The sequence below is a fragment of the Notothenia rossii genome (assembly GCF_949606895.1).
Source record: "Notothenia rossii genome assembly, chromosome: 9".
Taxonomy (NCBI): domain Eukaryota; kingdom Metazoa; phylum Chordata; class Actinopteri; order Perciformes; family Nototheniidae; genus Notothenia; species Notothenia rossii.
In genome coordinates this window covers 7,179,287-7,207,264 of record NC_136907.1, presented here as the reverse complement: position 1 = coordinate 7,207,264, position 27,978 = coordinate 7,179,287, and the positions used below count along the sequence as shown (strand labels likewise).

The 27,978-nt window shown below is 43.1% G+C and overlaps 2 protein-coding genes across 3 annotated transcripts; one reads left to right on the top strand and one right to left on the bottom strand.

Moving 5' to 3' along the window:
- On the bottom strand, window positions 1–22,277 carry chrne (cholinergic receptor, nicotinic, epsilon). 2 transcript variants are annotated; one of them, XM_079647165.1, is made up of 7 exons: window positions 19,271–22,277; window positions 3,930–4,063; window positions 2,853–2,897; window positions 2,600–2,709; window positions 1,796–1,951; window positions 308–414; window positions 1–226 (listed from the first exon to the last, which is right to left on the bottom strand). In XM_079647165.1, the coding sequence occupies exons 1-7, from the start codon at window positions 19,452–19,454 to the stop codon at window positions 18–20; spliced, it is 945 nt and encodes a 314-aa protein (XP_079503291.1). In that variant the 5' UTR covers window positions 19,455–22,277; the 3' UTR covers window positions 1–17. The 2 variants fall into 2 exon arrangements, with proteins under 2 accessions (XP_079503291.1, XP_079503292.1); XM_079647166.1 differs by lacking the exon at window positions 19,271–22,277 and adding an exon at window positions 11,008–11,212 and having other exon boundaries at window positions 3–226.
- gltpd2b (glycolipid transfer protein domain containing 2b) lies at window positions 16,631–27,683 on the top strand. The gene is made up of 4 exons (XM_079647167.1): window positions 16,631–17,245; window positions 24,445–24,503; window positions 24,684–24,865; window positions 26,331–27,683. Exons 1-4 carry the CDS (start codon window positions 17,176–17,178, stop codon window positions 26,950–26,952), a joined length of 933 nt encoding a protein of 310 aa, XP_079503293.1. The 5' UTR covers window positions 16,631–17,175; the 3' UTR covers window positions 26,953–27,683.
- The last annotated feature ends 295 nt before the right edge of the window (window positions 27,684–27,978 follow it).

Sequence of the window (27,978 nt, the reverse complement as noted above, 5' to 3'; positions counted from 1 at the left end):
GCAGTAGGAAAATGGCTCTACAGACCTTGAGCAGGTAGGAAGTAGGCCAGCACTACCAGAGAGGAGATGAGGGAGCAGGGCAGGATGATGTTGATGACATAGAAGAGGGGCTTCCTTTGGATGACAATATTGAACAAGATCTCCTGATACTCCAGGTCATCTGGGGTGTAGCGCTCGTAGATCATTTTCCTGGCTGGACGATGGACAATGGCCCACTCGCCGTTCTCTGAGGGTGAAAAACACGCTATAAGCTGGAGAGGAACCATGCGTTATCAACATAGGAGTGTTGATTGTGGATGTAGTGTACCTGTGAAAGCCTGGGGGTCAATATCCACCCACTCAATCATGACGTTTGGGGGGGTGTCGTCAAGAGCCAAGTGGAGGACCACTTCATTGGCACTGTATGTCTGGGATCTATGTGTCGTGGCAACAAGGATAAAATACAATGGAAAATAGTGTTAGGTGGATGAAACTCCAGTTCTATGAGCATGTAGCTCATTCTTTAAAACGAAAAAATAAAAAATGTGTCAGAACTAATAGGCTCTCATCGACATAAGTAGGAACCAATGTTTGTCGGGCACACACAGGCACACACTGAGGTAAAGTGTGGCTACCAAACATAAGTTATTGTGTTTCTAAGTGTAATTTTCTTAAAGCCAATTCAACCTTTTGCTCATCAGACAATATAAAGTGCGCATCAATTATGTCAAAAGTGGCTTATAGAGGACACACATTTATTCTGCTCATTTTCAGGTTCATATTCGTTTTTTTGTGTCTCTACTGTGACCTGCATGCTTAAAGTTCAAAAAGCTCTTTATTGTTCTCATACTGCCTGTGCTGCAGCACCTCTTTTCACCCTCTGTCTGAAACCAGAGCCCAGTCTGCTCTGATTGGTAAGCTGGCCGGCGCTGTTGTGATTGGTCAACTGCTTAGAGATGTCCCGCCTCTTAACCTATCAGGTACTATGTGTTGGACACAACAGGAACGGGAAAACCCCAAAGGCCTCTTATGTTGGCTTGGCCTCTATAAAACTAATAAATAAAGTAAATGTAATTAGTTGGGCGAAGCCTGCGAGCTAGTTCAGGCAGTCAACTCGAGCACCAATAATACATTAACGCAGCGTCCACACTGCGGCGTGCGTTGAAGCTTGCCGACGGGCGTGTCTGAAGCTCGACCAACAACCAATCACATGAATCTCCCGCCCCGGACACACAAGCATGCGGTTTGATTGGCTAAAGCTTTTACTGGCGTATGATTTGATTGGCTGATGCTTCCGTCGAAGCTTCAAAAATGGAACATTGCTCAACTTTTAAAGCGAGCAACGCGAAGCGACGCTCCCACAATGCAGTTCGGCAAAGTGTGATGTCACCCCATTCAAAGAGAATGGGCAGAAGTGTTGAAACTTCAACGCACGCCGCCGTGTGGACGGGCCGTAACACGTGGCGCGCCTCTTCCCTCCTATAACCAACCAAACACATTCTCCTAAACATGCCGCTCTATTTAAGCTGCCAGGTGCCACTGCTGCGTTCACTTGCTATTGCTGCGTTCATGTTGCTGCTGCTGTGTTCATGTTGCTGCTGCTGTGTTCATGTTGCTGCTGCTCGACTGCCCCACCACCACCCCAGCTTCTACCTGTAGGCTTGGGGGATAGTTATCTAATCATCACTCAATGTTCTATGTAAATCTTTGGAGTGATGAGGCCCGAGCCTAGACGCCAAACTCAAACTATATGCTACTCTAATAAACATATTAAGAAACATGTGAGTTGTCTGACTGAAATATAATTGTACCACACCTGAATGCTAGTGTGCAGTTTTGATAATCAAATGGGAAGTAGGTGATCTCGATGGAGCACGTGCTGCGATAGATGGCGGGCGGCAGCCAGAAAATGCCACCATTGTTGTAGAGCAGCACGTTGGCGTAGTACGCCACGTCAAACTTTCCATCAATACTGCAGAGATGAACGATGAGGAAAAAACAGAGGCCGTTCACACCAGATTAGTTAATGTACAGTACAATGACACTACATGTAGAGCAGGGGTGTCCAAACTACGGTCCGTTGACTATTTTGAATCGGCCCTCAGCAAATTCAAAATGGATAAAGGAATATGACCCACACCTGAAACGAGCGCTCGTCTTACTTCTTAAATATAGATGGAAACAGATATTACACAGTATTCATGGGTTAATAAGCCCAATATTTAAATCAATTCAGTCAATTAAAGTTGAAGGCATTTTTCTAACAAATCTTATTTGATAAAAAAAAGTCCAATAACTTATATACATTGAATCTTGAAATCTACCTTCCCTATTTCCCATTTTAATAATCAATCTGAGGCTCCTATTTTAAGGAATGATCTGCCAACACTGTTTGTAACAAAATAAATGAAACCCTATGCTGAGCTCCTGTTTTTATAATAAAGCATATTCAAGTATCAAGCATAATTTACCTACATCTGATTGATTTTGTTAACTTATAAGGCAATATACCTCACCTAGTGAGTGACCAAGCCCTTGTATGTCTTTCTGTATGTGGCTCTCAGTGAAAAATGTTTGGACACCCCTGATGTAGAGAAACTCCTCTTTCTTACTGCCTTACTTGTTCTCAAGGACAATGTCAGGAAGCCAAACATTGTTGCATGGGACACGAATAGTGTCGATGCCGTGATGGTCAGATGTGTTCCACATAAGGCGATAATCTACCCATTGCTGCAGATGACATTTAAGAAAAGGGTCACCAGTGACGTTAAAAACTTGACACATGTATAGATGCTGATGGAACGAGGCTAAATCAACCTAACTGTAAAGATTTGCACAAACAAAACAAAAGTATCAATTGAAGTGAAACTCACAATCTGAATCCACACATTGGTCGTTAGAGTCTCCTCCTTTTCATTCTGTGATATAAGTGATGAAGCAGGATGAATATTTTAGTCAGTGGTGCAATGTAACAAAATACATTTACTCAAGTATTGCACTATTTTGACCTACTTGTACTTTGAGTATATTTCCGTTTCGTTCTTAATATACTTTTAGGGTTTTATTTTGCTCACTTTGAGGTCTCAAATGTGTATGTTGTGCCTCTACTTTTCACATCTTGTAATGTTTAAAAAGTGCTTTATATTTCTAAGCACTTCTTTTTTTACCGTCAGGAACCAGAGCCAAGTCTGCTCTGATTGGTTACAACAACAAAAAAGCAACGGGATTTCCCCATAGGATATTTGGAATATTGTAAAAAATAAGTTCTGTGGAAAACTGATTGATAAATGCACGTTTTGTTCAGTCGGATAATCTCCACATGTCTACCCCACTTTTATAGTTTTCGAATCATAAATCTAATCACCAGAAGCAAAATGCTAACGTTATGCTATGAACAAACTACAGCAGGACTTCAACGTCACGCCAACTTAAGATCGATATTCAAAAATACAGATTCTAAATGGTACAAGTTGAAGTGTTTGTTTGAACAGTTTGCAGGAGGCAGGTACTTGCTTTCAAGCAGAACAGGGCAAACAAACTTAGCGGGAGTGTTCACGTGTTCGGTGTAATGACGTGAAACGGCCCCCACAACTTCTGTAGTCCTATTCAGCCACTTGGTAACAACCATCGTTTTTCAGACACGTAAACTCTTCAGAAATCACCGGTGGGGTCACTGCTGATGGATTTAATGTCGTAGAACAAAACTTGATCCGTCTCTTGAATTTGTGTCAACCACAGACCTTATTTCCAGATATTTTCCAAAACCTAGTTCAAAAATCCCATTGGCTCTGAGACGAGGGAACCGGAAGTGGTCAAATGCTAACTCACTTCCGGGTTTTAGGACTCGTTCCTGCACCACTTGACCAAACAGCCATTATTATGCATAAATGTGCGCTTAATTGTCCATAGTCCTGATGGGGAATCATTTTGTATAACAGTGTTTATCTCACCAGGGAGATGAGGTTGGTGAGGGTCAGCTTAATATCGACGTCCAGCTTATCCTCAGGATGCTTCACCGGGCGAATGTTCTTGTTGTAGCCTTTGAACAACTTGTCGATCAGCTCCCCCTCCTCTTTACAGTGCACTGCACGGAAAAAACAGAGGGGAAAGTGAGTATTGTATTTGAAATATGTCAAGGGAGAAACATCTGAAGAACAGATCAGTCTCTGAACTAAGTTTGGGTCTCACTGATACACTCATTAGTATTGTTATAACCTTTAGTATTGTTATAACCTTCCAATCTGGTTCATTGGATACACTCTTGACGTAATTAAAATGCTTATTGATAATGATTAGAACATGTAGTGAAGGCACAAATATGTCATACTTAAAATCCAACATACTGCATGACGTGTTTCTCGATAGGATTAGATCTAGTAATTGTCATAAACACTGTTTTAAGATCATTTGACATCATGTAATTAAGTGAAAGTCAACTTCTATATGCTGTAAAGAATATATTTAAAAGTGTATATACAAATATAGGGTAGGTAGGTAGGTAGGTAGGTAGGTAGGTAGGTAGGTAGGTAGGTAGGTAGGTAGGTAGGTAGGTAGGTAGGTAGGTAGGTAGGTAGGTAGGGTAGGTAGGGTAGGTTGGTTTGGGTAGATAGATAGATAGATAGATAGATAGATAGATACTTTATTGATCCCAATTTAGGAAATGTTTGCGTTGCAGCAGCATAAAAAACAAGGCAATGTACATAAGAAATTAAGACAAAAACCTATAAATATATGTGCATGTGGAAATACAACTTTCCAGAAACAAATACAATGCAGGATTTTATTGTGCAATAAATATATTATTCATTTAATGATATTAATAATTAATATAAATGTAAAATGTGGGAGTGACTTCAGATAAACATCTGAGGTGTACCTGTTGTCTTCTTGGTGTTAATTGAAGACACAGTTAGCTATCTGTCAAGCTAGAAATCACATCTCCACTCCAGTGAGGGCAATAATAATAACAATACAGAGCCCATAGTAACCATGCTCTTAGTTACACTTACTAACAATGGTACCATCACTCAGCTATATTTCAGTGTTTACCTTAAGAGAGACTATGAAAGCGTAAGGCAGAGGTTATTTCCGACACATTGCCTCTTCCCTCCCAGCTGTCACTATCAACAGCTCAGATAACACAGCAGCTGGGAAACTCTAAACCCAGACTTTAAGTCAAACTCTCAGCTCGCTTGTAATAATCGTCAAAAACGGTGACAGTAACACACACTACAAAGCAGTAAAGATGTCGTCCCCCATGATCGATTCGTTCCCGGGACTGCCTAGTCCAATCAGGTACAAATATGTCACATAGTTTTCAGCAGTAATGGTACCCCCCACCCCATGGGACAATGTGTGCATTGTAACGACATTGGTGAGATGTCTCTCTTCCCGAGGGTTTGCCAGTTGTTAGGAATCAAATGTATTTAAATATAACTGTTAACACTGCTTTTTTAAGAACCTTGATAGACCAGCACACAAGCCACCACTGATATGCAATAACACTTATATATATACAATTTATACATTTTGTTTTACACTTTAATATTGTTATCACTGTCAGATATTTCACTACCTAAGACTGGAACAGCACTGTTGTGAAATAGTACTGTGCAATACCTACTTACTGCTAAATAATCACTTGTATATGTTAACTAACGCTAATAATGCTGCTACTGATTATGTGTATACCTTGTGTCTGTACCTATTTGATCTTTATTTCATTATTGTGTGTGTTTCTTTGAATATGCTATTCTCTTCATTTGTGCCTTTTATCTGCCCTTATTGATGTAACACTGTATATTTCCCCTCTGTGGGACGGATAAAAATTTCGGATTTGTTGTTATATTTAAAATTGATATGGTATTACAATAAGTGAGGCCTCCATGTTAGTTTAACTTCTTAATACAGTACATTAAGCCAACCCACATGGATTTGTTGAAATATCATGTGGTTACAAAGTACTGTAAGGTCTGATGTCTATTATTTGACCTGGCCACTTCCTGCTGCTGCTTCAGAGCAACCTCAGAACACACGAACACACGAACACACGAACACACACGAACACACACACACACTTTTAGAAATAATTATGGCTATTTTACTAATATATATTTAGACTGTAAGTGTAAATATGCACATTGACATTGAATTTTATCACATTGCACTGTCATCGCTACTACCTCTGCTTTTACCACTCTTATTTATGTATTGTGTCTATTGTTTACTGCAGTGAGAGTTGCCCAAGAAATGTTGTTGTACTTTGTATGATGACAAATAAAGATATATTCTATTCTTAAAGAGCGAAAGGAGAGATGAAACGCCTAAATTAGACTCCTTTGTTTACCTTCTTCTTTGTAACATACTGACACTTGCACATCTATTGGCTAGGGCTCCACCATATTGTAAGTGAAAGGCTAAGGGGCGGGACATCTCTAAGCAGTTGACCAATCACAACAGAGCAAGCAAGCTAACCAATCAGAGCAGACTGGACGGCCCTATTATTTAAATACCACCAGCTGTAAGAAAATGTTTTATAATGGGCTGAGCTGACCCCTTTAAGGTAACCAAATGTCAGACAGCGTAACAGGTCAAAACAACACAGAAGGTACATATTACAACATCACTGTTTGACTGAGGCAAAGCAAGCCAAGCTCACCCCAGCTGACTCAAAGTAGGTACGAACAACCTGCTTGTGCATCAATGAGACGCAAATGCATCTACATTTTCGTTCCCATCTTCCAGAAAGGATCCTTTGTTAGAGGAGTTTCATGTGTAATGAAACATTTTGGTCTGATCATCAAAGCTCAATAAATGACCGAAGGAGGAGAAGATGCTTAATATCATAGCTTGATTGAGTTTGTGCCCTATTATGCTCATTTTCAGGTTCATATTTGTATTACGTGTCTCTACTCTGACATGTCTCCATGCTTTAATGTTCAAAAGGGTCTTTAGCTTGTTTCATACTGCCTGTGCTGCAACACCTCTTTTCACCCTCTGCTCTGATTGGTTATATGGCCGAATCTGTTGTAATTGGTCAACCCCTTAGAGATTTCCCGCCCCTAAGCCTATCAAGTACGATGTGTTGGAGCGCTAGCCAATAGAAGCGTGGTTGTTACATAGTGATGTCATTACAGAAGTAAACAAAGGACTCCAATGGCGGCCTTCTTTTGTTTGCTTTGTTTGTGGTGGTGGCGAAGTCCATAGGTAGGGACTTGGCTTGGCAACTGGAAGGTCACCAGTTCAAGTCCCGGAAAGACCAAGGGTGTTTCTCAATGTCGAGGAGGCTTGCTTGGTAGCACATGTACCTCCGTTGCTTCAGAAGCGGGGCAAGAATCCTTCCTAGCCTCGGAAAACGAAGTATTATGGAACAGGCTAACAGGTGTGGGTCATATGCGAGGCCCCGCCTTAAATGGAGCGTGATTTCCGCCAAAAAGTAGGAAATCGGTCCGTTCGCAAAGCATTGTGGGGATTTTAAGACCGGAGGATACACATGTGCAGCCTTGAAACTTCCCGCAACGAAGTACACTAGTCTCGGTAGAATTCTAAGTATCCTGGACATTGGAACAGTCCTTCGGCGGGACTCGATGACGTAGTATCCTTGAAATAGTTGCTCTGGAGCAGCTTTCCCCGACATTGAGAAACACCCCAAGTGCTACCGAGGTGTCCCTGAGCAAAGCACCGTTCCCTACACTGCTCTCTTGGCGCCATACATAATGGCAGCCCACTGCTCCTAACACTAGGATGGGTCAAATGCAGAGAAACCGTTTTGTTACGTAGTACCTGTACTACGTAACAGAGGTGGGGACTCGAGTCACATGACTTGACTCGAGTCGCATATTTTTTGACTTGAGACTTGCTTGACTAACATTGATAAAAGACTTGACTTGAATTTGACTTGGTATTCATGACTTGAAAGGACTTGACTGTTTAAAATTAAATATTTGCGTTTGTTTTTGTAGTGAGATATTACATTTAGTTTTTTCGAAAATCGTGATTATAGGGCCATGCGCGCAAACCTGGCAACCCACTAGACGGCAGGAGTGTCAGTTAACATGGCAGCGGCTAGCTTTACTCCAAAAATAGTAAAGTTTGGATTCAAGGATTATTTTGTCGATGACGCAAATAAGAAGAGAACAGCGGTATGCAGGGTCTGCAGCATAGAGATCAGTGACAGGACCACCACAACATCCAACTTCATTCGTCACTACAAAAAACCCCACAGAGAAAGGTGAGTGAATGTGTTGCTAACGTTAAGTTTAAGCTACATTAGACTTGGTTTCAAATCGATTAAGCAAAGAGAAGACAAAACGGTAAATTAACACTAGAACCGCCAAGGGATTCATTTTGACTAACCCTGATACTGACGGGCTGTCGAGAGAGAGAGAGAGAGAGAGAGAGAGAGAGAGAGAGAGAGAGAGGGAGAGAGAGGAAAAGAGATGCCTCGTTTATTTCCCCTGTGTTATCAGAAGTTACTGTAAACTGTTGAATAATGTAGTTCATCTACTTTTAGTAGTTTGTTTAAATGTTTTAATTATGTTGTTTTTGTTTGTAGAAGTGCATCATTCCTTGATTTATTGTAAAAATTTATCTGAACTTGTTTATCTGTTATGATGATAAACTGAAGCAATTTCAAAATGAACCCAATTAAGTGAGTTTTAAATCGTCCTACTTAGTTTATAAGGAAATAATGAAGAGGAACAAATTAAATGGTTTGAAAATGATATCTATGTAGGTGCTGACGCTGTTGGCGGTTCTAGTGTTAACAGACATTTAAATTAAATATGTGTAATGGCAAATTCCAGGTAAGAAAATCGTATATGGCATTTGCCTTTTTGAACAGACTTTTTGAGTCCTAGCTATATTGTCTACAGTTCTGCGGTTAATATGAATCTAATATGATTGTCATCGGTCTAAATTAGATTTCAAAAGATTAACTGTGCATGTAATGAAGATCATAGTGTGGGTTGAATCCATTTTCATAACCACTGTCTTTTAACTGATTTAAATACGGAAACTGGGATTATTCATCAGAATTTCGTATGACTTGATTTGACTTGCTTGACTCTCACCACAGTGACTTGGGGCTTGCTTGATACTTGTAGGTCAAGACTTGAGACTTGCTCATGACTGGCACATGTAGGACCTACTCCCACCTCTGCATTATCCCTTGCATAAACATAGATTGTGGGTCCCTTATAATAACATGTTGTACACAGTGGAAATAAACATTCTGGTTACCTTAACATCAGGGATCTTATACATTAAACTCCTTCTGAATCAAACCGTCACGGTAGCATTACCTTACTGATCCCTCTTAAAATAGAAAAAAAACACGTTACTTTACCAGCAGAGAGAAAATTGGTTATTAAATTGTTAATGTGACTAATAAAGAGCAGTTTGATTATTAAGTATTATTCTGTTGATCGATGTCATTACATTTGTTGAAGAGCACATAAGGACTTGTTTCAGACTCGTTTTGTCAAAGTTTAGGACTTGGACTTGAACTTGAACTTGCCCATCCTGACTTGAGACTTGACTCGGACTTGAGCGCAAAGGCTTGAGACTTGACTCGGACTTGCAAAACAATGACTTGGTCCCACCTCTGCTTCTTCGTATTATGTGACTTTGGTGAATATAGACTTAAAATAGTCACACAATAACAAAATGAACCTGTCGACACAGCAGTAGACCAGCAACTCCTGTGTTCTGGGGGGTAAAGCTAATACTTATTTTATAAATGGCATACACTACAACTGATTCTATTTCCACAGCATCATATTGCTTAGCTTCCGTTCCAGGTAATACAAGTACCTCAATCCCACTTCAAACAATCCAAGCTATATCGTTTAACACTAAGATAGTTAGAAGGCCAAATGTACAGCTGTTACTCTGAGTGTTAAGAGATCAAATGGCTCACAAGAGCTTAAGTACATCATACGTTTCCCTTTGTACAGTGATAATGTCAATTTGATTGAAGTACAACACTGTGTCAGGGTGTCCAGGATAAAGGCCGCTACTCCTTCCAGTCTTCTTTCCAGCATGCCATTGTATATTTTCTCAGGGAAAGTCCAACCGCACTGTTTCCAAACTCCATTCAATAAACGTGGTCATACCAACAACAACAAGAGTCTACATTTCAGGATGGATCTTGTTCAAACCGGCACCTTGTCACTGAGAACATTTCTCAAACTGCTCCAGTGACCTCTGCCAAGGAGATGGGACTCTAGGAGGATTTACCCGCAGCTGTTGAGAGCGACTTGTCATACCTTTGGCATCCTGAGTAGCCTAATGGATTTGCAGAATCGTATGTCTCAAAGTTGCATCACATCCCGGCCTTTACCTCTACCTCCACTGAAGCTGTGGCCTTTCTGGTCTGTGGTTAACCTCCTGATGCAGAATCCATCACTGCCAAGCAATCACTGCTCTCAGGACAAAGCAATGCCTTTCTACATGACTTTTTAATGGGAATGTGTGAAAGTGCATTGGCTAAACGTCTAAAAGCATTGTTTTAACGAGGGTCTAAGGATCACTATGGACATTAGTCTCATGGTTATAATGCACTTACTGTCAACAAGCAAAGAGTTAGGGTTAGAGACAAAACCCCCTAATGCTTTGTGTACAGTTTTCCTAGTATCCCAAATTGTATACAAGTCAAACAAGCCTTTGAATCAAGTGCATGGTCTAGTAGAAAGGTGTGCACAAAAAGCAAACCAAGACAATAACTGTGTATGCATCCACGTTACAGTAGTATGTAAAATACAGCTGAATGGATGCTTGAATCAGGCCAAAGTTGGTTCAAATCTACACATTCAAGCATGTACTGTACAACAGTATTTTAGTCGAAGAGTGGAGAAGGTTTTTGGATATCTAAAGTACAAGTTGTCTTTGGCATGCCAATCAATGTAGTCTGACTTTTAAACTCTCTCTCTAAACTCTGATCTTCTGTCTGCACATGACAGGCAGAGAATTATCTTGATAGATAAGAAGTTGCGGATGTGCAAAAAAGTTTGCGACTGCGCCACTCACCCTGAACCATTGGAGTCCCGAGGATAGTTACAACAACGCCAACAAATATCCAAAACCTGCACCCCGCCATCATGTTCCCAGACCGCTCCGCTCCACCGCACCGGACTGTATCTAAATATTAAGTTCGAGCGAGAGAAAGGACGGAGAGGAAGAGACCTAAATCCCCCTCCAAGCGCCCTGACTGTCGCCCGCCCCGGCTGTCGCTATCCGCGGCTCAGATTACAGAGCAGCTGGTTGGCACTAAAGCAGGACTTCAAGTCACACTGCGGTCACCCACAATAATCATCATCATGATCATTAGACAACACATCTGTGAAGATGCCAGATATATACATTACAGTATTTACCTGACAAAAGGTATGTCCTGTATAATACATCTTCAATTTTTGTATTTATCGTTATAGTCTTCACTTTGATCATTGTCATTTTGTAGGATAACCAAATGATGACTTTTATGCTATTTTATTGGTAATTTAGCAGAGGTAAATCACACCTTTTTTTTAACCACATATAGCCAGAAGTGTTCATATATAGTCTCTGGACAGAGGCCACTAGTGATGCACAAGTTACAGACATAATAAATCAGTTTTAAGTGAATCAAAACCATACAGGGCAAAAACTAAAGTAATGGAGCAGACCATCAAAGCACTATATGGAAACTAAGAAACAAATAAATCATTAAAAAAACTTACCTAATGTGTTTCTGCTGTATTGTTTCTGAAATGTATTTCATTTTATTTTGTAAAGCACTTTGAATTGCTGTGCGCTGAAAGGTGCTATATAAATAAACGTGCCTTGCCTTGCCTGCCACGAATAAACAACAGAAGAACCTAAGCAACCTAATAAAATAAGTGTGTGTGCTTGTAGAGCAAACATCAACAAAAACCCAGAGATACCGACACACACACCCGCGGGTGCAGGAAGGTGTGCAGGCCTGCTCTCTGCTGCTATGTGTTGGGGTATTAATACACCGAGCAGAGCCATGCCACCTCCACAGGACTCTAGCAGTGACCGAGTGCCTGCGTTTGTGTCGGTGTTTCGGGGTTAGAGGGCTGAAGGCAGACAAAGCCCATAACAACAATAACACCACGGAGACAGAGAAGAGGATCTACTTTAAGTTGGAGGATTTCTGGACAGAAGTGGATGCCGCTACAAAGGTAACTCTAAGTACAAATCAGACAATCAGGACGTTTGACTTTTTTCAAACCCAGGGAATAACTTTGCTCTTATAATTAGTGCTGTGAGTAATATTGTCAGTCTGCAGCGACAAGGGCAACAGACTGATTTTTGGAATGTGCCATGCGAGTTGCACAGTATGTGATGTTCTTCTAAATATACAGTTAGGGAAACAGAGATGAGCTTCTTTAAGGTAACTGGAGCCTGCAGAAGGTGGATAATGTGTCTCACTCTCAGTTCAGTTCAGAGCTCTGAGACAGACTGGGGCTGGATCCGTCTGGCCTCAAAGACAAGTTGTTGTTGTTAGGAACCTTGACTCAATAGTATGAGGACTCAAATGCACAGCCCAGAGACAAAAAAAGCTTTGAAGAAAATCTTCTTTAAAAAAAACAAAATTGCTCTTTCAGAGGATATAACAAAATGTCAAAGTAACGCGCTCACATGGACGATAAAAAGGCAAAACACTGAGTCTCTTAAACGATGGCTTGGATCTGGCTTCTTGGAACGACGAACAAGACGAACTGGCAACTGACAGGGGGAGACAGGACAATTTCTACATGAGGTAAGTGGGCACAGGTGGAAACAATCAGGGCCGGGGCAGACGCTGGCGGGAAAAATAACCAAGGCAGGAAGTAAAGGGACCTGGAATGAGACATGAGCCTCATCCCAATACTCCTCCTCGACTCCTCTCTTCCCCTCCTCCGGAACTTGACCCGGAAATCGATCAAGACACGCCATTTTGAAGGACGTCCCAATAGCTGAAATGCACAGGGAGGAGTCGAGGAGGGGTGCGGAGGAGACGAAAGGGAGGATACACGCGAGCAGACTACGCGGAAGTGTTTTCAATACTCGCGTATAAAAGCCCCGCCCCCACCTTCACAGCTGGTCGACTTCAACAGAGGAAAACTGACAACTGGAAGATGAGTGGAAAAGCGTCACATAAATGCATTGTGCTCACAGCTCCGTGGGAATCATTACGTGCAATTCATTTCTAAAAGGCTTCACATTACTATAATTATATTTGTATTTAAATGTAGGCTACATTTTACACCAAAAATGAACACAAAAGCAGGACCAACCATCATACATTGAATTCCTTGACTAACAAGAGAAAGATTCATTCATTTAAATAAATATTTAACAACAAATGGGCCGGTTCTAAGGGTTATTCAGTTAAGCCCGATGAGAGGGGATACCGCCGTGCACATGTCATCATTAACAGACGTGGTTTAAAAGTGACGTTTGAGTGAACGAGGACATCCCAATTAATACCTGAGGACTCCTCTGTCCTCACGTCACCTCCTCGTGTCTCTCGCTCGCATCTTACGGAGGCGGAGCTAAGACGCAAGGAAGGGAAGCGTGTGAGGGAAAGTAGTCGTCGAGGAGGGGTATTGGGATGAGGCTATGGTGAGTACAAAATAAAATTGGAAGTGGAACATAAACTAAACTAACATGAAACATGACAAAACTAACATATGCGACGGGACACAACAGTTGTACACACAGTAGAGAACAAATAATAAGCATTTTAGTTTGAAACAAACAAAATGAAAGTGTAAGGTTGGCGCTAAATCGCTTTTTGGACAGTGGGCAAATTAACCTCCTAGATGCAGCGTTTGGGGCTTAGACCGTGACGTATCTGCTGGGAGGCGGGACTTAAGGAAAACCCCAATGGGCCCAATAGATGCTGATTATATTTGTGTTCTCTAGTCAGGCCATGAGGCAATGAGCAACCTTTATAGCTAAGAACGGGGCTATGCCACCAACACTGTATCCAGTTCTCTTTATACATTCTTGTTCTGTACAGCTGAAGCCAAAAATGTTTCTCAAAATTTACCGAGTGCAGAATGTCAGACGCGTGTTTAACTGTTTGCTGTTTAACAAGTGCTATAAATATAGTGAATGGTTCAAACTATTGTAGTGTTAATGTGGTAGGACAAAGAGCTGTAACTGCAATGACAACCTTCAGTAACTCGCTGTGCATCCATAGATAGAGGTGCCCTTAAGGTGTCAGCAACTCTCACAGTGTGACAAGACTTTGAAAGCTTGTTGCAGATAGAAGTTTGATTTCTCGGGGGTTGTACCTCAGCCGAACCATTAGGCACTATGATCATGCCTTTTTAGCTGCGACAGCAATGCAGGTACTCTTTTTAATGTGTGTGTCATGATGGCAAAATGTGTTCCTGAAGACAAAGCAAAGAAGTCAATATACTACTTTTTGGTTAAATCAACCTCAAGGTAGAACACATAAATAGCCTTTGTTTAAATCATTATTTCATAGAAGTTAAGTAAAATTCAGAATCCAAAAGTTATTCTATGATGAACTGATATTTGCATTAGGAATCTGAAACACGCTTGCTATATGGACCCCTAGATGCAGAAGAGCCGGCATATTTTATACCCTTAGGCGCATTCACACCGCAGCACTTTTCCCACAAAGGTTCATGAGAACTTAGTTCATCAGAACTCTTTAGTTCTGATGAACTAAGTACAGATCGTGTTCACACCGGAATAAGTTCCGGGGGAAGGATTAGGCAAATGAAGCCACCGACGTCACTTCTTCTTTTGCTGCTGCTGCTGCTTTGGGTTTACTGGCAGGCCGCAAACAACTTCACGGCGTATACTGCCACCCGAAGTCCCGGCCGGAAGTCCCCAGAGTTGAGTTCTAGTGAAGCCTTCCGAGTAAATCGCCAGAACGCGACACCTCCTCATCTCCACCACTCCCATGTTTTCTCTTGTGTTGCCATAAGTCTCTCTGCGTTTGTGCGCTGGGCTAATGCTAATGCTAATAATGCTAATGCGAGGATAATAAAGTGGTGGCTTCACAAAACTTTTGGGAGTTTTACAGGGCGTGGTTTGCAATCCGCCCAGCCAATCAGACATAGGAAACTTCTTCTCCCACGACTGAAAAGGGGGTAAAAAAGTTTCTGATTAACTAATTTTAGTTCCGGCTCTTTTTGGTGTGAACGCGACATTTCGGAACTATATCGGAACTAAAATGGGAAAAGTACTGCGGTGTGAACGCGGCTCTTCATTCAAGCTTTCTTCACTTTGAGAACCACTGAGTTACTATCATTGGCATAACTGGGGAACCTGCCTCCAACTGGCAGGATTTGGCATCACAGCCTGTGATTCTGTAGCAAGTTGGTCTCTAATTTTCTTTCTCCTTTTGTTTTTTAACAACTGCATTACTGCCAATACATACAATCTCCCAGCTTGTAGTTCTACCTACATTTAAAACTATTTAAATAACAAACGTACTAACCTAGGGGAAATGTAGTTTTAAATCCAGTGAAAATGCTTCCAGATTTTGTTTGACAGAGACCTCTTCACTTCCTGCCCTGCCAAACCCCCCAACATGCTCACACAGTGGGAAGTCATGCCGTGTGCATTAGTCTATTAGCACTGTGCTCATGGGATTCCTGTCATGAATGGGCAGCAACAAACACATTTTGTTGGGACTATTTCTATTTTAAAATGCATGTTATTTAATCTGAACATTTAATCTGATTTCACCAGCAGTGTGGAGTCAAAGAGTCCAATTCTCCTGAGAGAGTCACATGTTTTTTTTCAGAAGGATTCACAGTCTTCCCTTGTCAGTTGTTGCCTTTTTTCAGAAGGGATCATTCATTGGTTGCACAGAGCAACAAGCCCCATGACCGGCTCCTCCCAGCCAAGTAATTAATGCCCCTGCTTTCACTTCTTTTCCCGCTCCTCCACTGCAGAACACCATTGTTAAGTCCCTTTCCACGAGCACACATGTGCTTCGGCTTGAAAGTGGAGTTCAATGTCTGCTCACCTCCCCCACAGCAGACCCACTGATAGCGAACAATCAGTGGGTTTCCCTTGATTATGACTATCCGAGGTGATAATCATGGCAACACCCTTTACGCTTCCTCCAGTTTTTTGCGACATGTGTCAGACTTTAGACTTCAATTAGACACAATCCGATGGAATTCCTCCATAATTAGCATTTGGAAATCCAACATGATATACTACAGAATATGAATCACAAGGGAAAGGACATGTGTTTGCTCCCACTAATATATATATGTTTTTGTACATGTCTTTGTCATATCTAGAATTAGATTAGCATCAGTGGACATCATTAGTCCTTTTGCCGGCTCAGCTAGGATAAGCTCGCTTAGACTGTGTTATTGATTGACAAACAAGGATCACATTCAACAACATAATCTTATCTTAAATGAATCAATACAGCGGTTTACTCTGGGTTGCAATAAATATACATGTATAGACTGAAGGGGGGAATATGTGTTCATTGAGAGTGTCCTGATGTGTTGTACTCCCATTTGAACGATACATTTTCAGAAATGTGTGTCTGAGAGCTGTTGTAAGCATGTTGGAGCTTCTAGTGGTTTGTGTGAATGAGTTATAGAGGGAGAAAGAGAGGAAGAAGGGGAGGGAGGAGGGAGGGTTGTGGTGGGAGGCGATGGAGCAAGTGTTTCCTCGTACTGACCAGGAATATAGCGCGTATATATAAGATGAATTTGAAGGAAGGGGGTTACTGCCAGACGCGCCACGTTGACTCTGCATTATCAGCCACACACGAGTGATCTCTGGACCCTCAGGTTGAGCAACACAACAAGAAGGCAGGCAGCTTCAAGATCAGTCAGAAACAAAGGCAGGGTAGAGGAGAGACGTGGATCCAAGAAAGCCAAAGGGAAAAAGCAAGAGCAACATCAGGCTGAGCTGTGACAGTGACGGGGGGGAAAGCAGCTGTGGTAAAATAGAGTTAAACATTGACAGGGTCTCTGTGAGGTACGGTGGCTGGGAGAACTTTTTATTTCAGGTTTTGGGGAGGAGTATGAAAGATTTAGGAGGGTGAGGGGGGGTCAGAGGCAGGGGTCCGGCAGGGAGTAATTGTGGTGACAGTCAGTGCAAGGGGAAAGGACTCATGTGAGAACCAGAGGAATTAAAACATAGGGACAAAGAGAAGGAAGAGAGCTGGCAGACCCTGAAGAGGACTTCAGAATGGGTGTGAAGAGCAAGGCTGCGGCGGCTATCTTGGTGCTGCTGCTGTTCCTCGGCTCCCTGTGGCTTCGTGAGTATTTCTGTGTTTGTGTTCAGGCTCTATAGGTTGTGCTGCTAATCTAAACAATCCCTCCCTTGTTTGAAATGCATACGCTACATATCAGGAATGTGTCACATGGACAGACTGCTGCTGTTGAAACAAGCATGGTGGTCACGCCAGAGTTTTTTGCCCACTCTAAAATCTTTCTAACAACATCACAGAAGTATTTCCGTGCATGGTTTCACATGTTATTGAATTGGGAGATGATATTGTTGCGTCTATTTTTTTATATGAGGTATTACCAGTCACATTAGATCAACTATGGCTGAAATATAGACTTTACTGTGATTTTGTAGACAAAGTTTCTTGTATTCCTCACAATGATTCTATTGCAAATTACGACCAATCTTTATGGCGTGTTGAAGGAATATTTGTCTATTTTTTGGATCTTGGCTTAAATTACAGAATGGCAATATAAAGTTCAGCACATCATAAAATGAACACTTCTTTGCCATTTAGATCCATTCCTCAATGGACTGGTAAGCCGTTTAGCAATGTCCAAACTGGGACCATGTGACTTTTCTTTTCTAGCTTGGATTACATTTAAAGATTTGAGAGATGTGAAGTTTCTGAAGGGAAATTTCATTTGGGAGCATGAACAGCCAACTTCCCATCCTAATTAGGAAACATATATTTAGATACGCCTATTAGTCTGTAGTGGCAAACATCTCTGTTAAAATGTTTGGCAACTCCTACGGTAACAGGCAAGTTAGAAATGTATTTTCGGGCTTCGAGTTGTATTTGAAATGAATGTTTGGTATCTTAATGAGGCTAACTAGACGAGCTATCTGACAGACAGCTTGGATCTTTTAAGGAAGCTTTTTACTGCCAGCTTTGTGGCTTCTGGTTGTAAGGGGGTCGGCTACACTGGTCCCTATGTGTGTGGTCTGGCCTCTGAGGGAATGACATGAGGCTCCAAATAAAAAAACTCAGGAACAGCTTACCCTGAATTTACTCGGCAATATGCCACAGTTTAATTGAACAAGGCATGCTGGTAAATGACAAACATTCAACAAGTTAAAGGCTCTGATTTGTTAAAGGGCTTAGATGCATATGACGTGTGCTGAGGAAGTCGGTGTTGGAGATGTTTAGTTACTTAAACTCACAGGGTTTGCTTTGTCATTTGTTAAAAAAAAGATTAAAACTCATAAACATGCCGTCAAAAAGGACCTTATATCGCCTGTCATCATAAACATCAACCATTTTCTACTCCTGGGAAAATGTACTGACCGAATAGGACGCATGAACATTGTAAAAATGTAGAAAAATATAATTAGATAATAACAATGTCCACAAATTCTCCAAAGCAGGAACAATGTGCAACAACCATAGCTCTTTGTCTTTGAGCTATATACTGTGTACTACTACGTGGAATGAATCCATATAAAAAATAAACAGGGTCTGCCATTTCCTAGCTGTTTTTTTTAACCCTTGTGTGGTGTTCGGGTCAAATTGACCCGATTCCCATTTTCAATGACTAAAATATAAGGATATCAACCTGAAACTCAATGGGGGGGGGCTTATTTATTGTGAAGGACATGTGGAATTATTTGTTTCCACTTGTGGAAAAGATGCCCACCCGCATTTATGTCCTTCATAAGAGGTTTGGGTTAATCTGACACACACACACACACACACACACACACACCCCCCCCCCCCCGATAGTTACAGCTGTAACTACGGTTCTATGAGTCCCGGATTCAGCACTGGATATGTCCATCACACGCATGCGCAGTTCGAGTACCAATAACAACAAAGTCACCTGTGACCCACATGACTACGGCTACATAGGCCGGCGTTATTAGTGGATCGGTTCCCAGAATCTTCTCGCGAGCACACAAGAATTCTGAGTGACCGGAAACTCCGGGACTCATAGAACCGTAGTTACAGCCGTAACTATTTTTCTATTTCGTCCCTACTGACCGCCAGAGGCGGTGCTTTCAGCACTGGATGACTATACCAACCATGTCATGAAGAATCCGAACCCTTGCTTACCTAGCTGGAAGCAGCGGAGCTCGGCAACAGGACCACGCCCAAAGGATGGGGAGTGGCGACATTGACCCGGTAGAACCTGGAGAATGTGCCAGACGATGCCCAGGACGCCGAAGTGCAGATGGTCTCCAGGGACACCCCTCTCAGGGCAGCCCAAGACGTTGACATGCTCCATGTAGAGTGACATCTCACCCCTGATGGCGGGGGGCGGCCACTGGCCCCATAGGCATGTGAGATTGTATCCACAACCCAGTGGGACAGCCGCTGTTTGGAGAGAGCACAGCCCCTTCTCGTGCCGCCATGGCAGATGAAGAGCTGCTCTGACTGTCGTATATGGGCCGTAGCACCAATATACGCCTCTAGGGCACGCACAGGGCACAGCAACTCAGGCGTGCCGTTCTCCTGTGGGACGTTAAAGCGCGCCAGCTGGATAGGCCGATTGGAGTGGGCTAGTGGAAGCACATTGGGCAGGAAGGCCCTGTTCGGCCAGAGGGCAACACCCGAGACATCGGAGTTCCACCTCAGGCATGTATCGCTCACGGAGAGGGCATGTAGCTCTCCAACTCGTTTCCCTGAGGTCATGGCAAGCAGAAATGCTGCCTTCAGGGACAGCCACTTAAGCTCCACCTGGGCTAGGGGCTCGAAGGGAGGAGATGACAGGGCATCCAGCACTAGGGGCAAGTGCAAAGCCAGAGCCCTTGGGGTGCTAGGGGGATGCTGCCGTAAAGCCCCTCTCAGGAAGAGGGACACCGACCTGTGGCACCCCGCCGTGGCGCAGTCGACCCGATTATGTCGGGCAGAAATAGCAGCCACATAAATTCAGAGTGGAGTGAGAACGCCCACTATCTAGAAAGGACTGCTGTCTGGGCAACAGCGTATATGCTGTCCCAAGGAACACGCACATTCTTGCCCCGCAGTTGGGGTAGAAAGTGCGTGAGTGCAAGCTGCACAGCCAAAAGCTCTAGCACGTTGACATGGCATGCACCCTCCTGGGCAGACCACTGACCCTGAACGGTCCTGCCCTGCCGTACTGCACCCCACCCTGAGAGGCCTGCACCTATGGTGACTGTGTCCTGGCGGGATGGGATGACGCCCATGGGCACGCCCATCAGGAGATGGGCCCTGCCCCTCCAGTGTGACAGAGAGTGGAGGCAGCGCTGCGACGCCCTGACTTTCCTGTGCCTGTGCCACTTGGCGTCCAAGTGAAGGCTGTTCAGCCACATCTGCATGGGGCGCAATGACAGCGTGCCTAAGGGCCCAATGGCCAAGGCAGCCGTCAGTCTGCCCAAGGGCCGGAGGAACTGAATATAAGGCACCATGTTGCCCGGCCCACATGGAAGTAGGCATCCCTCAAGTCCACGGTTGAGAACCACTCCGCCTGTGCATGTGCTGTGGTCAGCATATAGAATGGCAGCACCTTCAGGAATCTGTTGATTCCTCTGTGGTCCAAGATCAGGCGAAATCCGCTGACTTTCTTGCTCACGAGAAGGTACGCCGAGTAAAACCCCCTGGGCTAAGCAGAGGGTCTACTGGCTTGATTGCGTCCTTGGACAAAAGGACGGACAACTCTTGGGCCAGAGCTAGGGCCTCTGCCGGATCGCTGACGACTGTCATTACTGCCGGGCCGAAGGCTAGTGGCCGGAACTGCGGTTCGTACCCCTGGGTTAAGGTGAAAACCACCCAAGGGCCGGAAGTACAGACAGCCCAGTAACTGAGCTGCTGCCGAGAGTCTCGGGGCCTAACCCCCCGGCCTCCGGAGCCCCCTGGGGGGCGCCGGTAAGGCTTTGAGGCACGAGGCCGCCTAGAAGGCCGGCGGCACGAAAGCCCCCGGGAGGTGGATGAGTGGGCCGCTGGGACCTGCGCAGACCACTCAGCTGGTGGCTGAGAGCGGCTGCTAGAGGGGCCCCTGGACCTGCTGGGAGTGGGCTGCCTAGCTACTGCCAAGAATCGAGCAGCACGTCTACCAGGAGCGGGGGCGAAAAACACTGCCTTCACTGGATGAGTTAAACAATGAAGCTCAACAGAACACGCCAGATGTTAGCCAAGCGGCCGCTGCTAGCAATCAGAGCAATACGGTACAGGGAGCGGGAGCGAGAACACTGCCTTCACCAGGTGAGTTAAATGAAGAAGCTTTAACAAAACATGCAAGATGTTAGCCAAGCGGCTGCTGCTCACAATCAAAACAATACGTTAACGGGAGCGGGAGCGAGAGCACTGCCTTCACCGGCTGAGTTAAATAATGAAGCTTAACAGTACACGTAAGACGTCAGCCAAGCGGCTGCTGCTAACAATCAAAACAATACGTTTACCGGGAGCGAGAGCACTGCCTTCACCAGCTGAGTTTAAATAAAGAAGCTTTAACAAAACATGCGAGATGTTAGCCAAGCGGCTGATGCTAACAATCAAAACAATAAGTTACCGGGAGCGAGAGCACTGCCTTCACCAGCTGAGTTAAATAATTAAGCTTAACACGCAAGACGTTAGCCAAGCGGCTGCTGCTAACAAGCGAGATCAAGTCAAACACAAATGTTTAAGACCAGATAACTAGCTTCTAAAGAAGAGAACAGCACAGAGCCGTAGTTACAGCAGTAACCATGGCCAGTGCTTACACGGCATAGAACCGCAACAAACGGCTGCAAACATAATATTGGGAGGATGAAATCCTCTTTAATGGCCACACATGCAAAGCACACAGCACACACAGTGAAGATTGTTCTCTTCATATCATCCTAGTGCTAGTCTAGTACTAGGAGCAGTAAATACAACGATATAGCGCTACTGCAATCAACACCATACGTTACCAGGAGCGGGAGCGAGAGCACTGCCCTCACCAACTGAGTTAAATAATGAAGCTTAACAGTACATGCAAGGTGTTAGCCAAGCGGCTGCTGCTGCTAACAATCAAGCAACCATGTCAAAACACAAATGTTAAGACCAGATAATTAGCTTCTATGGAATAGAACAGCCCGCATAAAACCCTAGGCCATGGTCACAGTAGTAACCATGGCCAGTGCTTACACGGCCTAGGACCTTAGTTACAGTAGTAACTATGGCCAGTACTTACCTTACTCTCTGCATCTAAACAAAAAACGGGCAAAAATAATGGCACACTGGGCTTTCCATATTAAATTGAATGAGAGACGCAGCTAAAGCTGGGACTCAAATGCTAATGATAGCTCTGGCACAACGCCACAAGCAGAACTTTCAAAAAGAGCATAATAAGGGCAACTTTATGGGAGAGGAAGCGGGAACACTGTCGTCACCAGAAAGTATAAGCCAAACAATAAATAAGACAGCAATCAGGACCACTTAGCTGGGAGAGGGTGCGGGGACACAGCCATCACCAGCAACAAGTTGACACAAACCTGTCCGTTGAGGCTCTGCACAGCGCACAGCCGGCCACAGCTCCTGGAGGACGCGTTAACAACCCATAGCTCCGACTGTCATTCGCGAAGCTGCACGCGGCCAGCTGCTTGCAGAGAAATCCCTCATATCAAACGTTCAAACCTGAACGCTGTAGGCTACAAGAATGTAGCCGCGGTACTCTCGCGAAGCGAGAAGATGAAAAGGAACCGATCCACTAATGACGCCGGCCTATGTAGCCGTAGTCACGTAGGTCACAGGTGACTTTGTTGTTATTGGTACTCTAACTGCGCATGCGTGCGATGGACATATCCAATGCTGAAAGCACCGCCTCTGGCGGTCAGTAGGGACGAAATAGTACTACAATTATCTACCAGCAAAATGGCCAAAAGATATTCTGCTCAGAGAGCCTTGGAGCTAATAATGGATGAGAGTGAGTGGAATGCATTAGAAGAACACAGTGAAGTGGAACAGGGAGACATTTCTGAAGATGAGGATAATGTGGAGGTAAACTCAGAATTTGACAGCAAATTGGAAGATGAACTTGACTCAGAGCCAGCTGCTGGAAGACCCCCACAGACATATTAAAAATAATAAACATTAATGAAAAAATGTTTCATTTACATTTGTCCTAGAAAAGCATGAGCAAAATGTAAACCTAGTTTTTATTACAGTGTATTTTTTTTTAAACATATATTACATTTTTATCACAAAAAACGATGGACACTTCCATTGTAAAATTTGATCTAGCAAAGAGTATTTTCAAAAACTAATCATATATTTCATTTATATTGTTGGGGAATGAGTTAAAGACAATATATATAAGGAATTGAACATGTTGAATTTTGTATTTTTTTTAAACCATGAAATATGTCCCGGGTTAATTTGACCCGAACATTACCAAAGGGTGTGAAATGTGAACATAACACAAGGGTTCAATAGAATAACAGATCTGCTACATGACAGGGATGCTTGTAATGAGCCATGAGAAATACTTTCATTTAATTTAAAACGGGTTTAAATCGATATGTTGTACAATCAAAAGTCAATGCGACACAATGGGGTCACTCACAGAAATGAATCACCTGAGTCGGCAGCCTTTTGGCTCAATGGAGATTTAGTGACTTCCTCAAAGCTCATTGTTTAGCCATCTGGCTTCAACTTTATACTGTGTCTGTTCACTATCACTAAACAGTCGAAGCAGGAAGCAGTTTTCAGTGAAAAGGCTAAACAATCTCGATTTTCAGCTGGCAGATAAAGAGTTGGTGGTAGCATTAGCAACACACAGAGCTAACATAACAGAATATATTTGACTAACATTCACAGAAGTCCAGAAACAGGACTTCTTCTTCTTCTTCTTCTTCTTCTTCTTCTTCTTCTTCTGTTGTTGTTGTTGTTGTTGTTGTTGTTTTCCTCTTCTTCTTACCATTTGGTTAACGCTGTATACCACTTAGTCTATCGGCAAATGTTGCTTTGCATCGGCTGTATGTTTCTTATTGAACCAGATTGTATACACGGTAAATAAACCAAGTTTTTTGTCCGCCATATTACCTTTAACCGTGCTCTCTTCTGCCCCCAAGTGGCCAGAAAAACCACAGTTATTACAAGTTTAATGATGTCCCATAATAATCAATAATGAATATGGAAATACAAACCTGTAAATATTCAATTGTATTAGTTAAATGCACCCACAGCTTATATTGTACTTGTGTTTGCAACATTATCAAAAAAAGAAGTCTCTGTTTCAGTGGAAAAGTGTTTATGAACATTAACAGGGATTTTGTCTTGTTTCTCTTGACTTTGTTTCACTGCAGACGGAGGTTTGGATTACCACTGGGATTCCTGTTTAAAGGGTTATAATCAGGAGAACACGGTAAGAGCAAATGCAAATTATAAAGCACTTATTAGATCTCCTCCATAAGGTCTTTGTGAAGCAGATGGCTAATTTAAATGTGGTGAATCACTTCCGCTCTCTCTCTCTCTCTCTCTCTCTCTCTCTCTCTGTCCCCCATCCCCCACACACACTCACACACCTCCCATCCCCCACTGGCAGCTCCACCACCAGCTGTACAACAGCAGTGGGGCCGATGGAGCCGAGGGGTTACAGGTCATCGAGGGGTGCCCGGGTCAGACCTTCCAGGTGTCCATGCTGCTGTCCCACCTGCAGGCTGCATCTGAACTCACCTCCGACGTCCTGCTGCAGCCGTACCTGTCCAGCTGGGACGAGCTCGTCAGGTAACATTGTGTGATAGTTTAACTGTATGCATTTAAAGAACTGTATGTGCTCATGTGTTTCATTGTTGGTGTATCAGAAATCAGAATCAGAAACAGGTTTATTACCAGGTAGGTTGACACGTACTGTATGAGGAATTTGACTTGGTATCATGATGCATACATACAATTAAAACAAATATTAAAAAACACAGATAGAGAACAAAAATAGTCAAATGAAAAATAAAATAAAGCAGTATTTACATTGAAATAGAATGGAATACAATATAAAATATGTGCAGTAAAACATTTTTTACCGCCTAAATAAGATCTCTGACAGAAGAAACATTTTGATACTGAATATCTTGGTTCTTCAGTTAATATTAGCTGTCCAGCTGGGACAAGCTCGTGAGGTATCAGACCTGGGGAGTACATGTAACAGGATTACGTTATCAGATTACAAAAACATGTAACTGAGATAACTGTTACATTTCTCAAAATCGGGGATGACTAGCAGGAATGTTTCAAAAACTAAAAAGACACATAGTGTTTGTTGTAAAAGGATCCGATTTTATGTATTCTTTGTTAGCTGTAGCCTACTGTTGTTTAAGCTAATACTTTGAGTGTGAATCTATACACCTACTGCCTGAATTAGGCTACTCTATCGTTTTCAAGCGTTTCATTAGTGAACCTATATGTTCATAAAATAGTGTGTGTGCTTAAAGGTGGGGTAGGCAAGTTTGAGAAACCGGCTCGAGATACACTTTTTGTTATATTCCATGGAATGCTCTTAACATCCAGATAGCAATGAATATCTGAAGTGCTTTGACAAAAAATCAATAAAAATCTGTGGAAGCTGTAGTACTGTAGAAAGCACGACCAATCATCTAAGCCGGCCCGGCTAAAATAACTGGATGGCCTACCTGCCTGTCAGGCCTTCCATCTCGTGCACACATTTATCTCGTGCCCTCATTGGTCATGTGCGCGTTCGTGTGTGTTGGAGGAGGGGCTCTGTAAGGAAGTGGCAGATTTTTTCCGGCTGTGTATTTTCAAATTCTAGCGCACTCGAGCTGGTTTCTCCAAAATTACCTACCCCACCATGTGTTTTAAACTAAAATGGAGAATTTTCTGTCAGCTCAGATTTTATTTCTGCTTTTTTAAACTGTAGAATGTGTATAGGCTACTGCCTGAATATGCTTAATGAAGGAGACACCTTTTTTCGTACTTAATATCTTGGTTTGTTCTTTTCTAAGGTTACAATATTCTTACATACTACCTTGGTTACAATCGACAACGCTACCGATTACTTTAACTTACATCATGTAACTAGTAATTGTACCAGAACACTTTGTTAAAGTAACCCTCCGAACCCTGGGTGAAGTCATCAGATACAGAGTCATTTACAAACACTTAGAAGGGAGTATCTTATGGTTTATGGCATGATATGGAGTCTGAAGATAATTCATCCTGCTCTGTGTGACTCCTCCAGGTTTATGGAAGCTCTGGGACCGATGGTGGGGCTGATATCGAACGAGATAGAAACCAAGACCTCTATAATCCGCCAACTGGCCCTGTTGGCAGAAGTGGACCCTGAAGCAGAGCTGGTGGGCCCGGATATACACTCAATAAACGGAGAGGTCACAGAAGCTGGGGAAAAGACTGATAAGGAGGCCTCACAACACACTGGTGCTTACCACTCTGTGCGCACCATGATCTGGACAGAGCTGGGCCGAGGGCAGGTGAACTTCTACCACCAAACGGACTCTGGGTGTCGAACTCTCCTCCGATTGCACCGTGCTTTGCTCTGGCTGAAGCTCTTCCTGGAGAATCTGTCTGAAACACCGGTGGCTGGTCGGCTCAGGAGCCCCTCGGAGCTCTGCAGAGAGGCGTATCAGAGGACCCTCGCTCACCACCACACATGGTTTGTCCGCAAGGCCGCTGAGCTGGCCTTCATCGCCATGCCGGAGCGGACTTTCTTCTTCCGACTGGTTTGTGTGCAGAACCAGGAGGAGCTGAGCATGTTGCTAAAAAGAGTGGTACAATCCCTGGGAGAGGTTTACGACAGGACGCAGAGTGCCTTGGAAGAAAATGGCATGCTGGACTTGCCCTAGAAATACAAAATGGCTGTGAGACTTGACCATATTTGCACTGTCTTCAAGATATCCTGGGCATCACAGCTACAAAACGTGGTGCTAACTTAAATGGCCTTTTTACTGCTGGAATTCATCCGTGCCATATTTTTCCTCTAAACCAAAGTGTTGCGTCAACAATCAACTGATACTGAAAGTGTGTTTGCTTTCGATCTGTGGAGATTCCTTATCATATTTTATGAGATCACATCTCGACACCGTAAGGGCAGCTGATGATGCATCTAGGCTGGCTTTGAATTATTTAAGCAGGTGCACAGATAAGCTAAACACCACTGTAACCTTTGTTCAGCTTAGGATGTGCTGGAGATCATCGCAGGGGGGGGTGATTTTGTAATTTATTGATTTGTGTTTTTGTGCCAACCCCTGCTCACATGTGATTTTTTTACATTCAGAATATTATTGAAAATGACTGCTGTTTAATGCTTGGTGATTTTGTATGCTACCTCAAAAACTGACTAGGTCTAGCTGCCTTGTAGCCCTTAAATCTAGGACCAATCTATCATGATTTAAGAGGTTTTACACAACAAATCAACGAGTGCTGAGAAAAGGAGAATACAGTACTGAAATGCAACTGTAGTGTGAGTGTGGAGAATTGATTGTTCCTGTTTTATATTGTAAATGGCTGAATGATGTTCAGAATGATTAAATATCTTTAAAAAAAAACGAAGGAAGAAGAAAAAAGAGAGAATCTAGTTGGCTCGTTTCTGTGTGGTCCAGTAATGTGATAACATTGACATTTAAATGCCACTGAACTGTGCAGTGATTCCTACCGTCCAGCAGAGGCTCCACTGCTCTTCCACACACATCTCCATTTCCCAACATACATGTAATGGTGGATATAATCTGCTGTCGGAAAAAAGACAGGATTTCTAACCGCAATACGAATGCTTTCCCTCTCATAATTACACTTTGTCAGAAAATTATAGGTTTATATATTTTTTTAAAGTCATGATCTGAAAAATATCAATGGATTGCTTATTTTTTTAA

What these genes read in the sequence shown, in the direction of transcription:
- gltpd2b (XM_079647167.1), top strand. Translation starts at nt 17,176, where the DNA reads ATGGGTGTGAAGAGCAAGGCTGCGGCGGCTATCTTGGTGCTGCTGCTG. An exon ending in CCTCGGCTCCCTGTGGCTTC is followed by an intron (nt 17,246 to 24,444) that starts GTGAGTATTTCT and finishes GTTTCACTGCAG; the next exon opens with ACGGAGGTTTGGATTACCAC. An exon ending in AGCTGGGACGAGCTCGTCAG is followed by an intron (nt 24,866 to 26,330) that starts GTAACATTGTGT and finishes TGACTCCTCCAG; the next exon opens with GTTTATGGAAGCTCTGGGAC.
- chrne (XM_079647165.1), bottom strand. Translation starts at nt 19,454, where the DNA reads ATGTCACTCTACATGGAGCATGTCAACGTCTTGGGCTGCCCTGAGAGG. An exon ending in TCACCAACCTCATCTCCCTG is followed by an intron (nt 2,898 to 3,929) that starts GTGAGATAAACA and finishes CTTATATCACAG; the next exon opens with AATGAAAAGGAGGAGACTCT. An exon ending in CCAATGTGTGGATTCAGATT is followed by an intron (nt 2,710 to 2,852) that starts GTGAGTTTCACT and finishes TGTCATCTGCAG; the next exon opens with CAATGGGTAGATTATCGCCT.